The 13,522-nt window shown below is 35.1% G+C and overlaps 1 protein-coding gene across 6 annotated transcripts in view; it reads right to left on the bottom strand.

The window, feature by feature from the left end:
- Positions 1-268: 268 nt before the first annotated feature.
- The window catches only part of LOC126473750 (probable phospholipid-transporting ATPase IA), a 614,987-nt gene continuing 601,733 nt past the window's right edge, over positions 269-13,522 (bottom strand). For 4 of the 6 annotated variants that reach the window (XM_050101001.1, XM_050101005.1, XM_050101002.1 and 1 more), the window contains 2 exons: positions 8,033-8,130; positions 269-1,862 (listed from right to left, as the gene is read on the bottom strand). In XM_050101001.1, the coding sequence (XP_049956958.1) occupies positions 1,765-1,862; positions 8,033-8,130 (196 nt within the window). In that variant the 3' untranslated portion in view covers positions 269-1,764. Of the gene's footprint in view, positions 1,863-8,032; positions 8,131-13,522 lie in introns of those variants that run through there. The other 2 variants (XR_007586523.1, XR_007586525.1) reach the window with 2 other exon arrangements.

Raw genomic sequence — 13,522 nt, forward strand, 5'->3', positions numbered from 1 at the left:
GAATTGTCCTTGTGTACCACTTACCATTACAGGTATATCTGGGATGATTCTTCGTTTCAATTGCAAAATGATATTACCAATAAAATTGTGTAGCTCCATTGAAATTTACATTGTGTTTGCACAGTGCAGTGTTACACTCATAGATTTATAATGATGACTTTCACAGATAAAAAACAAGAAGTGAACAACATACTTGTTATGGGCAATATGTCGTGACAGGCTTATTAGTTACTTGGATATTATTGCATATACTCTGCAACACAAACACTTAAAACAGCAAAATTTACTTTTTATTTTAAATATAATTTATGAAAGTGAAAATATTGACATTCAGAATGCATTCATATATAGTATAGTTAACAAAATTTTTCTTTGAATTTATTTACCACATTCACGACGGACGTGCTGCCACATTCACTCAAACGTTACTGATTCTTGATTAGTAACACGGTTTCAAATAACAATAAAACTGCATTTGTAGCAGAGAGGGGGGAGGGGAAACGTCTTTCTTTCAATTTTTGTTGTCAGTAACTTTGTATCTGGCACAACACTTCAAAAACACCTGAATATATAAAATACAAGGGCTGATACAAGCACGTAAGAACCATTACACCTCTGTATGCACAGTTAATATGTATTATAAACAGCATAAATTCTTACTCTTACAATACTGGATGAAACCAATAGAAACAAAGTCCTGATTCCGAGTACTAGGAAGAAAGAATGTTTGGATAACCTTAGTTTGTTTTAAAATTTACTCTCATTATAGTTTGAATTTCTATAATGTTGTGAGTGAAACAGGTTGATAACACTGTTTCTGACTGACTGTTGCTGGAAAATGAGTATATGGTGCTTTCACTGTTATTCACCAGTGAGTTAATATTTATAACTTCAAATCAGTCTCTGTTTAAAGGTTTATACTGGTTACACATAATTTAACATAACTGAATGAGGCAAAGTCTACAACTTATTCTAAATCACACTGAACTGATGGTTTTTGATGTCAAAACGTAGTAACAAAAATGTATGTCCATGTATTATAAAAAAGAAGGTGACTATTAAAAATGACTATTAAAAAAAATCCCCAAACATGCTAAGACTCTCTGGGTTAAATTATTAATAGAAAATGAAATAGTGACAACTTACAACATTAGTAATGTATCTGACAAGCAGATATCGACTTTAGCAACACCATTTTCTATCAAAATACGTTTTTCAGAAGGAACAGTAGAACTGGAGGTACTGATGATGGAAGGAAGAACACTCAATGTGAAAATAGTGTCACAGTTAGAAATAGTGACCTCATTGTCAGATTTATACTTTATCTGAACAGTGATGCACTTACCACTCACGATTTAGTTATTTGAAAGCTGAATACTGTTGGTATCTACAGTAAGTACTCACTTAAGACTTAATTAATTTTGTTGAATATACTCATAATAAAGAAATATAATGTTTCCAGATCAGTTACGTAAAGCATAATGTACCCTGTTTCCTTTCTTCAACTGAGATCCATTCAGTATGAAACACTGAACTGGTTTGAAAATAAAAACTAAAAATGTACTTTACATAATATGAAATTGACTGTACAGCAAACGCACAGACATACACCACAAACACCATTTGTGAAATCTCTGATGCATACTAATACCAGCATTCACAGAATACAATAGCTGCAATAGTTTGCAAATTAAACCCTGCAGTAACTAGTCCAAATGTCATCCCATTTGCACACGCAGGATTGTAATAAAAATGTCTTATATTTTACATGCCACCTGGTTTTGGTAAGTTGGTGTTGTAAGCACGAATAACTTCTGATTGTGTGACAGCACCACCTTCTTCTTGAGAAAATGCAAAGCCATCTGCCAACAAAAGAACTGAATTTATTACCAGTGAACTATGTGACAATATCTTCTTATAAATTTTCAATGTAACATTCATTTTTAAAGTATGTTGTATAAAGAATAAAAAATTCTAAAATACTAAACATAGAGAAACTATTCTTTACTGATACATCACATAGTCGGAAGAAATTTCGTATTTCTAAACTATTTTTGTTCTGATTTACCCCATATTTCTATGTGAATACAATCACTTGAAAAAACAACAATTGGTAAGGATAGACTGCTACTCAACACATAGGAGATGATGTGAGGCAGACAGGCACAATGAAAAAGACCACTAAACATTTAAACTTTCAGACAAAAACATCCTCCTTCAGAAATTGAAAATACTTTCAAACAAACATGACACTCATGCACACATGGCCATTGTCTCTGAGTGCCTTAAGACCATGACCAAGTATGTGTGTGAGTTGTGCTTTTCTTTTATATTTTGGAAGGAGGACTTTTTTGTCTGAAAGCTTAAATGTTTAGCAATCTTTTTCATTGTGCCTTTCACTGACTCAATGTATTTTCTATGTGGTAAGTAACAGTCTATCCTTTTCATAGTGTTGTTATTCCATCCTAGACTTTACATCATTTAACCATTCTATATGTAAAAAGGATTACTCCAAAAGCAAGCAAGTTTTCCTTCTTCTCGTGTGAGCTTATTGACAACTTAGTGATTTGGTGAGTGGTCTCCCTTAATCCAAAAGTATTTACATTCTGCAAGAATTTTTCTACAACATTTACATTTTGATTCTTTATTTTTTGCTTCACTGTCATCAAGTGATTTTCTTTTCATAATGCATAGAAATGTTGCAAGTGATTCAGAATCTGCCCATGAACACTCTTGGTGTAAATTACCTGTGCTGTTTTGCTTATTCCTTGAGGAGTAACAAGGATACAACAAAGATTATACAAAAGCCTCATGAAAAAGAGCTATGCAGTATTATTTGACACAACACGGAAATTTTTTGGGTGTTGCATGTGTGACAGGAACTATACATTCACAGCTCATTCAGTTTATTTGTTTTATGTTATGTAATTCATCACTTCCGAGACAGCGTTTTCATTCTAGTCTTTTGATCTGCTGTCACAATGACTTGTTATTGTCATTTGTCTTAATGCTTATGGAGAAATGTAATGATAATATGTACTCCTGATGATTACTTTTCCCACCACATGTGTATTTTCTGTTACATATTATCTTTGTAATCAAGTATTATCTTTTAAATCTATAACACTTTTTTAAACTCAAATACCAATTTTTCTTTCTTGTTTTTGCTTCTTTAAATCTTTCAAATGTAAACTTGCAAATCATAATATCTGAGTTCATAGTTCAACAATGAATTTCACACTCAAAGTTATATATTTATTACCATCACATTATGACTTCGTTCTGCAATAACAACTACAGTTCCTTTTTGTTTGAAGACTGCTTCTACATTTTTATGCAGATGTTGTGTACTTCCATGATCAAAAATTTTCTTGTCTGCTCTATTTTATGCAAAAGTATGCAGGAAAAGCCAGTTGTTATTTATGATTTTAGCATCATGAGCTTGTCATTATTTTTATGCAAACAAAATTTATGATGGATGCCACATAATGTCTAGCTAATTATTGGTTCCCTGTTTCATTCCAGAAAGTGGTTCACTTGCTTTCCATACAGCAACTCAATAAAAGTTATTGCTTGCAATAATAAGAAATATTTGTTATGATAGTTTTTCCCTAATTTTAATAAAAATATGAGAAGGCAATGCAGAATATTTCAGTCATTTTGTAGTGATGTGCAACTTGAGATGGCTGATCATTTGTTCAGGATTTGTATAAGCAGAAGAATTATTGCATCAAATCCACTAGAAAAATAAATTTGTAAACAGGGAAGGTACAGTGTAAATTGTCCTCAACCAGCAAGGACAAATGAACACTGTATTTACTTAGATGCCAGCAGCATTTATTTTTACAGAAAGTGATAACTTCTCTGCAAAATTAATTTTCTGACCTTTCAGATTATGTGCTTCATGTGCAGTAATCATTTTATGTTTTTGGAAATATACTGTAAAAAATAACATGCAGTCTGCATGATTGCTTGATGCCCAAATAAACACTCTTCTTAGCTTCCATCCAACAAGCATCAAGTAGTGAAATTCTGTAATCATATGCAGCTGCAAGTGCTTTGAACACGTGAACATGGAAAAACATCAGTATTTTTTCAGGAAATTAAAATTTATGTTTGAAAGTAAGATTCCATGAATTCTCTTTAAATATGGCCCCCAATCAATCTACAGTTTAAAGTTTACTCAGATACTGATCTTTTTTTCACATTGAAAATTTTCTTCAGACTGCACCAATTGCTGCAAAATACAGCATAATAACTTTTCCAATCCCAAAGAAAGCAGCTGTTGACAGATGTGAAAATTACCGAACTATCAGTTTAATAAGTCATAGCTGCAAAATACTAACACGAATTCTTTACAGACGAATGGAAAAACTGATAGAAGCCGACCTCGCGGAAGATCAGTTTGGATTCCGTAGAAATGTTGGAACACGTGAGGCAATACTGACCCTATAGAAGAAAGATTAAGGAAAGGCAAACCTATGTTTCTAGCATTTGTAGACTTAGAGAAAACTTTTGACAATGTTGATTGGAATACTCTCTTTCAAATTCTGAAGGTGGCATGGGTAAAATACAGGGAGCGAAAGGCTATTTGCCATTTGTACAGAAAGCAGATGGCAGTTATTAGAGTCAAGGGGTATGAAAGGGAAGCAGTGGTTGGGAAGGGAGTGAGACAGGGTTGTAGCCTATCCCCGATGTTATTCAATCTGTATATTGAACAAGCAGTGAAGGAAACAAAAGAAAAGTTCGGAGTAGGTATTAAAATCCATGGAGAAGAAGTAAAAACTTTGAGGTTCGCCGATGACATTGTAATTCTGTCAGAGGCAGCAAAGGACTTGGAAGAGCAGCTGAACAGAATGGACAGTGTCTTGAAAGGAGGGTATAAGATGAACATCAACAAAAGCAAAACGAGGATAATGGAATGTAGTCGAATTAAGTCGGGTGATGCTGAGGGAATTAGATTAGGAAATGAGACACTTAAAGTAGTAAAGGAGTTTTGCTGTTTGGAGAGCAAAATAAATGATCATGGTCGAAGTAGAGAGGATATAAAATGTAGACTGGCAATGGCAAGGAAAGCGTTTCAGAAGAAGAAAAATTTGTTAACATCGAGTATAGATTTAAATGTCAGGAAGTCGTTTCTGAAAGTATTTGTATGGAGTGTAGCCATGTATGGAAGTGAAACGTCGATGACAAATAGTTTAGACAAAAAGAGAATAGAAGCTTTTGAAATGTGGTGCTACAGAAGAATGCTGAAGATTAGATGGGTAGATCACATAACTAATGAGGAGGTATTGAATGGAATTGGGGAGAAGAGGAGCTTGTGGCACAACTTGACTAGAAGAAGGGATCGGTTGGTAGGACATGTTCTGAGACATCGAGGGATCACCGATTTAGTACTGGAGGGCAGCGTGGAGGGTAAAAATCGTAGAGGGAGACCAAGAGATGAATACACTAAGCAGATTCAGAAGGACGTAGGCTGCAGTAGGTACTGGGAGATGAAGAAGCTTGCACAGGATAGAGTAGCATGGAGAGCTGCATCAAACCAGTCTCAGGACTGAAGACCACAACAACAACAACAACAACAACAACAACAACAACTTTTCCTGTAGGTAAAAAAAAATTATAAAGTTGAATGTTTTAAGCAATACTTTTTCTGCTAGACTGCTAATTAACATAGCACACTCTGTGCAGCACTAACAATGAAAATGTAATACATACTTCCTTGCGCTGTAATGCACTAGCACTGTCTTATGTTAATAGCTTGCAACTGAAAAATGAAATTAGAAGTTGCCAATCAATACCTTCTCTTCCTCACAATCATCTAAAAAGTTATATACTTGAATGCTACATGTTTGTCAAATCAACAGAGATTCAATGAATGGAAGTTGCAGCATAACACCTATAAACATTTTCATCAGCAATCTGTCAGAAGTCAATAACATTTAAGCTTGAAGTCTGTGAGGTAATAAGCGATTAACTAGCATAGAAATAAAATAACTTTCACTACAAAAAGGGGGGGGGGGTTGGAGATGGAAATTGAGAAAGAAATGTATTCCCAAAGAAATTATTGGAGTCATTTGAAAATTATGTCACTTTGAAAGGTTGGGTAAACTAAAGTGAATCCTTCCTTTCTTGAAAAATAGCCCGTGGATCTCCTCAAAGTATCTTGCTTCAAGTTGTATGCATTGCTACGTCACCTCAAGTCACGTTCTTTCGTTTTTTTCTTTTTTCTTTTTTTTCTTTTTTAACCACTCCAATGCATGTCTCCTCAGAAAGATTTTACCAAGAGTATTTCATAGGCAGAAACAGTCACTCTGGGAAGTGAAACAATGCCCATCAATGATATTGTGTGCTTTTCAAACAGAAATAATTTACACGAGAGAGATTTGGCCTGTAAACTGGATGTGGAAGTGTGTGAATTTGGGACATTCTAGCTCACAAAATGAGTGTGGTGATTGACCTAAGTTTGGTAATGTTGTAAACAAAACGCTTTGCAGTGCAACCTTTGGTTCCTTTTCCTGGTCATTTTTGAACGACCCTGAAAATTGCACTTCAACACAATAATCTCCAGTTACTGCCCTAACTTGAAATGTGAGTAAGATAGTTTGCTAACACAGGGAAGAAACTGCACACAAATCTTTGTGCCAGACCTGTTGCCTGTTTCATTTTTGTTGAATGAGTGTAAGATCCAGATTAATTGCTGCTGCTTCATATCTGGGTCAAACTGTGTTTCAATCAACTTATGGTGTAGAATATAGGTTCTGACCAACCAGTATTAAATCTATACAAGCCCTGTTTACAGTAAACATGCTCACAATTTCTTTTTCTTGAAGCAGAGTTGTGAAAGGGCATGCTGAACTGTGACTACCTGGACTCGGATTGTCTTTAGTGAGGTACGATGCACGTGAATGAGTAAAAAACCCTTCCCCTTCTCTCTCTCTCAGCAAGAGAGTGTACAGGATCTAAGGAAAGAATTGTGACAAACAGACATGTCACAGGTTACTATCAAATTTCTGTATGCCTATGTGAACATTTAAATCACAATTTGTTACCAATGGAGGAACATCAGAGTTCTGGAGTAACATTTTAAATTAATTTTCTACATCACACTAAGTAATTTAACAACAAGCCTAGGAAGGAATCCTATGAAAAGTATCATCTCCCACCAAAACAAATGCTCTACACAGAACAGAAAACAAATCAGATTATTTGTGTTGTGATAACTATCTGCCTTGCAGGAAATATATATCATATTTAAACTTTTGATGGCAGCATTAATTATGGCTTACGGTGTGTTTAAAACTGGAGGGTAACCACAAAAATGTTGTTATATTAGGTTTGTGAAGACTGAATTCAAGACCTTTGCTGCACAACACCAACTTGCTTCTATGTTATCAGTGACATTTCTACATCTTAGATGAAATAAGTTACTTGAATATTTTTGTTAACAATACATAAAAATACAATTGGTGCTGAACTGTGAATAAAACATCAACTAGTGAACAGCTGCATAAGAATACATTAAGCAAAGAACAAAAAATTACTGTACTGATACTGAAAAGCAGTGCATGTCTATTGTAAATAGCCTTTGTCGGTGTTCTTATTATGACTACAATAGAAGATCTTAATAAAGTTAAGGTATGTACATTACAGTGTTACATCTTATGTTTTTTAGTATTGAGAATATATGAATGGATAGAAGCCCCTCCGTATTTTTACTTCATCTAATTAGCAGCACAATGATCTGATTGGGCACAATACACAGATTAAAATGGCTGTATATAGCAACTTGAATGTCAGCAAACAGTTAACAAATAACACACACACACACACACACACACACACACACACACACACACACACACACACACACACACAAAAATGTTAAGCATCGACATTTCATTCCCCTGCTATTTGGAACTTTGTTATCAACTGTTACAATGTCTCTTAGTTAATCAGAAGAAAAACTGAATTATATCACAACAATAATGTACAATCAAGAATTCCAGTAATCAGTAGCTCCGATACTTACGAGAGAGTTCCACTTCCATATTTACCCTGGTGGCAGAGCGTCGGTTGAATGAAAATACACTTCTCACATTCTTCAGGAGCCTTGCTGTTTCCGTCAGTCTGAAAATGTGGGTTGCAATGTTTTCTACGCATTACGAAGGTCTAATCTTAACCCATTTCAATTTTTTTTAATAAAATGAAATTATTGTAACATGCAGTTTCACATAAGCCATGCAAGCGCCCTGATATATATTAAAATACACTGCAAAATATGCAAAATATATATTTACCTTTTTCTATATGTCCAGAAACGATGAGATATTTCACTTATATTTTAATTCAACAACAGTTATGTTGCAAAACTATTGTCTTTCCTCCCCATCCATCATTCATTCTCTAAACTGGACACAAACTTTGATAAGCTTTACGGTCCTCAATGAAAATTTGCTAGTCTCTGTACCACGTCTACAAACCTCCATTCGGGTTAACACATAAGCAATTTTTTACATCCTGAACTCCCTATTTTGCTCTCATGGTAGAGATATGAGTCACTAAAGTTATTCTCATGTGCCTTGATTCATTTATGAGTGCAGGATGTGGACAAATCACCATATACAGTTTTGCAGTACATTATACATCATTCTGCAATGACCAGTATGGGGTAGATGCTATCAGTACAGACTGACTCATTTTCTATGCAATCCACAATGGTGTGCATAAAAAAAGACTGGCTCTACACTGTGATTTTATTTGCCATGTCTTTGATATTAGCATAAAAGAATGCTATTTTTAAGTACAAACTCTTTGAACAAAGTAATTAATAAGCATCTCCAGGGTTTCAGAATATGACAGCCACAAGAGAGATAACAGCAAGAATACATCACTCAATAGATAATCTTCCCAAGTTTCCACTCATAGCTCCTCCAGTAGTGTAGTTGCAAAATGTGATGCTAGCAGTCATATCATGGCATAAATCAGAGCATTAATATATTTTTTGTATTTGAACTCACTAAATGTGATTAAATCATGATGATTTATACCAGATGGTAGGCAGAAGCTTCAATTGATGATACTATTGATGGGTTTACAAGAAATTCAGTGAGATTGTCTTCTTCTACACTATGGCAAAACTTATCACAAGCCCTAACTTGATGTGCTCCTTTTTTATTTTAGGATTAAATAAAAGATTATGTGACTGCACACCCAATGCCATACAGTTCTCACAAGTACTAGGAACAGTCATGAATGTGTCATTGTTATCAACCATAATACGTTTGGACACACGTGCAAAGAGTTAGAATTAAGTATTAACATTTGTTATATCATAAATGAAAGCAACATTTAACATTTGAACGATGCACTTAAAACTTGCAGAGATTCTCTATACACTAACATACACCCTTTTGTGGTCTTTCCTGTAGTTGGTGCACAATCATATTCAATGGTTTCGTGCTAACAGATATTGCTGCAAAGAATTGTAGTGATTGACAGAGATAAATTAACACCACAGTGTAAGCTGACTGTAACCATGAAGTGTTGTACAGTGGATGAATAGGTGCAAGCTAGACTTTTTCCAAAGTTCATACATATACAACATACGAGACTAAATAATGTTACCGAAACGAATGACTGCTGCAGAGATGTTAACCATACGCTTTCCAGTAGTTGACAGCAGAATTTTTTGGTGGACCAAAGTATATAAATATTAGCATGTGGATATTTTAGGGTTTTGAAAATTACATATTTGTTCATAAAACTGCAGCATGAAAATTTATTTGAGCAATTTCAACAAGCACTTGCTTTAACTGAAATATGGTTGGTGAAAATAAAAAAGGTTACAAAGTTATTTAGTATTCCTCTGCTGTGAATTACTGATTTTAAAAGCAACTGCCATATTTGAAATTACGTTCATTTATACATATTCTCAATTAGTAGCTTAAGTGAACTATGAAGAATGTCTTCATTCCAGAAAAATTAGTGCAATGAAAGTGTTAATATTTAATCTTGGAATGTAACAAGTACAGTGGTTCAATCGGCAAAAGTAAATTTGAATGTAACCAACCTTTAATTGAAGATAGCTTTTAAGTGAATTACTTTTCAGAAAACTGAAATTGGTCTTCAGAAGAAATGAAATAAAGGCTTTCTAATGAGCATTATCAATAATCTCAAATCTACTTAGTAGCTCTTTCTTATTTTGAACAATACATGATGCAGTAATAATTTCAATTATCAGTTACTCTTAATGAACACGGTTTTCAACAAAACTATATCATTGTAACCAGTGGATTGAAAACCATCACCTGAATAAAATAATAATGAGATATTGTGTACGTACAGTAACTTGTCAATTTCGAATGTATGGTGTATACAAACAGACAGACAGATACAACTTAAAATATAAAGGGGGAAAATTAGTTATTCAGCAGGAGTAGAACAACAGCACTTTGAATAGTTACAGGTTGTTACATTTCACTGTTCAGTCTGTGTAACCTTTTTGGCAGTTTTCTCTCTGTACCTCATTCAGACTGTCTGCAAAATTCTTACACTGTAAAACATATATCTATGGTCTGTTCATTTCCACTGAACAATTTATCACCTGTCCAATCATTTAAAATTGGTAACGATCGCAAGCAAATTAACAGAAACCCATGGGAGGCGTTCTTTTTAGAGAGCTTCACAAATATGTTTAATATTTATAAGATCTGTTATTTGATCCAATCTCCAGCAAACTGGATATACATCTGATTAAAGTCATTAGTTAGAAGCAAAAATTGAATAGATATTTGAAACTTTTATTATAATTTGGTAATTATCTCCAATGTTCACTAATTCATATAATGTCTCCAATGTCCATTTTTGACAAGTATAATTGTGTTGAAAGTAATAATACAAGTGTAGTGACAAGTTTCGAAAATTGTGTAAAATCAGTCAATATTTTTCATAACCAATATTGTTTTACAAATAGGCAAATGCCACTGAATTAGATCCTACAAAGATAGTTTTGATATTGACAACAAGATAATTTTTCAACTTAATCAAATAGGTGCAGTACCATTATTAATCCACTTTGCTGCAATAAGTGAACAAACTCATCACTGGTTACAAAAATATCTTTGCTGCAGTCAGTACAGTGAAAGTTGTTGATAGTTGTCTACTCTCATTTTTGTTCTATCCTATGCTAGCACAATAAAAGTTATTAGTGAAATAACTACGGAATTATTTTATGTGATGAGATATAAAGGACAAGTTCCCACAGTGATGTCCTGAAAAAACAAAAGCAAGGAAAACAGTGTGAATGTATCATCACGAATAAGGGATTTTTTGATGCAAGCACCAGAAGCTGGGATCACGATGGAACAGCACTTACCGCTTGACACACGATCACCATTCACAACTATTAATTCACCACAAAACAGAATGATAGATGAAAATACACAAGATACATGCGGCATGGAAATGTTAAGCTTCCCCTGAAGACGACACAACACCCAGTCATCTCGAGGCAGGAAAAATCCCTGACCCCGCCAGGAATCGAACCCGGGACCCCGTGCACGGGATGCGGACCATGTCCACAATGTTTTTTATTGCTTTACAATTACAAATCTCTTGGAAAATTACCATTTGTATTTTGCTATATGGATGACATTATTGTATTCTCTACTTCAACAGAACAGCATGTTACACACCTATGACAGATTTTCTGCCACCTACAAGAATATGGCAAAATTATTAATGAAGCAAAGACTGCTGTGGGAGAATGTTAGGTTAAATTCCTGGGATACTTGGTCTCCATGGCAGACCTGTCACTGCTGCCCAAGAGGGTCTAAGCAGTTCCTAGGTATGCTGAACTGTTAGTAACATCACTTGCTTAAACTAGCTGCCATCCAAGACCAACTCACAGCGTTACTCACCAGCAGAAATGCTACAGGAAATCATAAAGTACTGTGGACTCCAGAGGCTGAAGAAGCTTTCCATGACCTAAAGAAATATCTATCACAGGCAACGCTGCAGTGACAATCAAGATTGAATGCCCCTTTGTTATGATAGATGTAAGCCATACGAAAGTAGGAGCAGCTTTGCAAACAAAAATTAGATGGAAAATGGCAGCTGCAGTCTTTTTTCTTTAGGAACCTGACTCAACAGTAGCAAAAATGGAGTGTTATTGACTATGAGTTGCTTGCTATTTACTTAGTGATCAAGTATTTCCACTTATCCAATGAAGAGAGGCATTTTGCAATTTTTATGGACCATGTGCTGCTAGGAGCCATTTTTCAGGATCTCAGTTCACCACATCAGTGCAGGCAGGTTGAGTGTATCACATAGTTCACAACTAATGGGCATCACATAGCAGGAGGGACAATGTGGTTGCAGGTTGCTTGTCACAGAACTGCACCAGTTTAAACTCCAATAATTGGGCAGGGCTAGCTTTGAAACAAGAAGATCCTCTCTTGCACTGTGTAATACAAGAACAATAAACAGTGTTGCAGTTCAGATGTGTGTCAGTCCCAAATGCGCCAGATGGAATTTGGTGTGACATAGTGGAAAGGAAGCAGTAACCCTACATAGCAGAACAATATTGTCATGAAGCAATGCACTGCTTAACTTAGCACTGCTTAACTTAGCACATCTCTGAGGTGTTTAAATAGAGGGCTCCCGTGGTAGAACTGCTGAAAACAACTTCATGCATGGATCTACCACCCTGATGCTGTTTGTAATAAAAGTTACCCTATTCAATCTCGATGGTTGCTTTCATGTATTTTCTTGTTTCTGTGGTCTTGATAAGCAGTGCCACTAGTTTGACCACTAGACTTTATCTCCATACACAGAGGATCAAGGGCTGTAAGAGAGCTCCTACTCTCTAGCAACTCATTATGAAGTCACGTAACCACAATTTAAGGAAATCTTCTGTATTCAACTATTCTCATAACTCATTACAGCACTGAGTGAATATATCAATTACTACAATGTGCTTGTAGCTAGTCTTTATATGATACTCCAATGCATGATATACAGTTGGTGAGTCATTAACTAAGTCCATGATTATTTTAACATGCTTCTTTTTCTCTGGTGTGAAACCATTGTCATCCAGACCTCTTCTCATCTGAGGTCCACAGCACCCTGAAGCCACAATGGCAAAGTGTAAACAAACTTCTCCATTGCAAGTAAAACCAGTCACTTGTCACTGCATCCTGTTAATGCACTGTGCTCACATTTTTCCCTTCACATATGCACAGAAGTAAAAAAAAATGTGTGCACAGTATGCAGTCCACTACTTAATAACTACTGAAATATGTTTTTAACTCCCACAAACATCTTTCTTCAGTCAAAGAAGATAATAGCGGAATGTGTTAAGCCAGAAAATCTAATGTTACACTACATCCTGGGGTCCAAGCCACAGCTACATTAGTCTCCACCAAAATCATGTGAATTGGAGTTCAAAAAGATCATCACACATGGGCATGTGCATGCTTGACATGCCAGCATTAATAAGATTGGCAGGCATGTCTTTGCA

This window comes from Schistocerca serialis, chromosome 4, assembly GCF_023864345.2.
Source record: "Schistocerca serialis cubense isolate TAMUIC-IGC-003099 chromosome 4, iqSchSeri2.2, whole genome shotgun sequence".
In the NCBI taxonomy this organism is placed as follows: Eukaryota; Metazoa; Arthropoda; class Insecta; order Orthoptera; family Acrididae; genus Schistocerca; species Schistocerca serialis.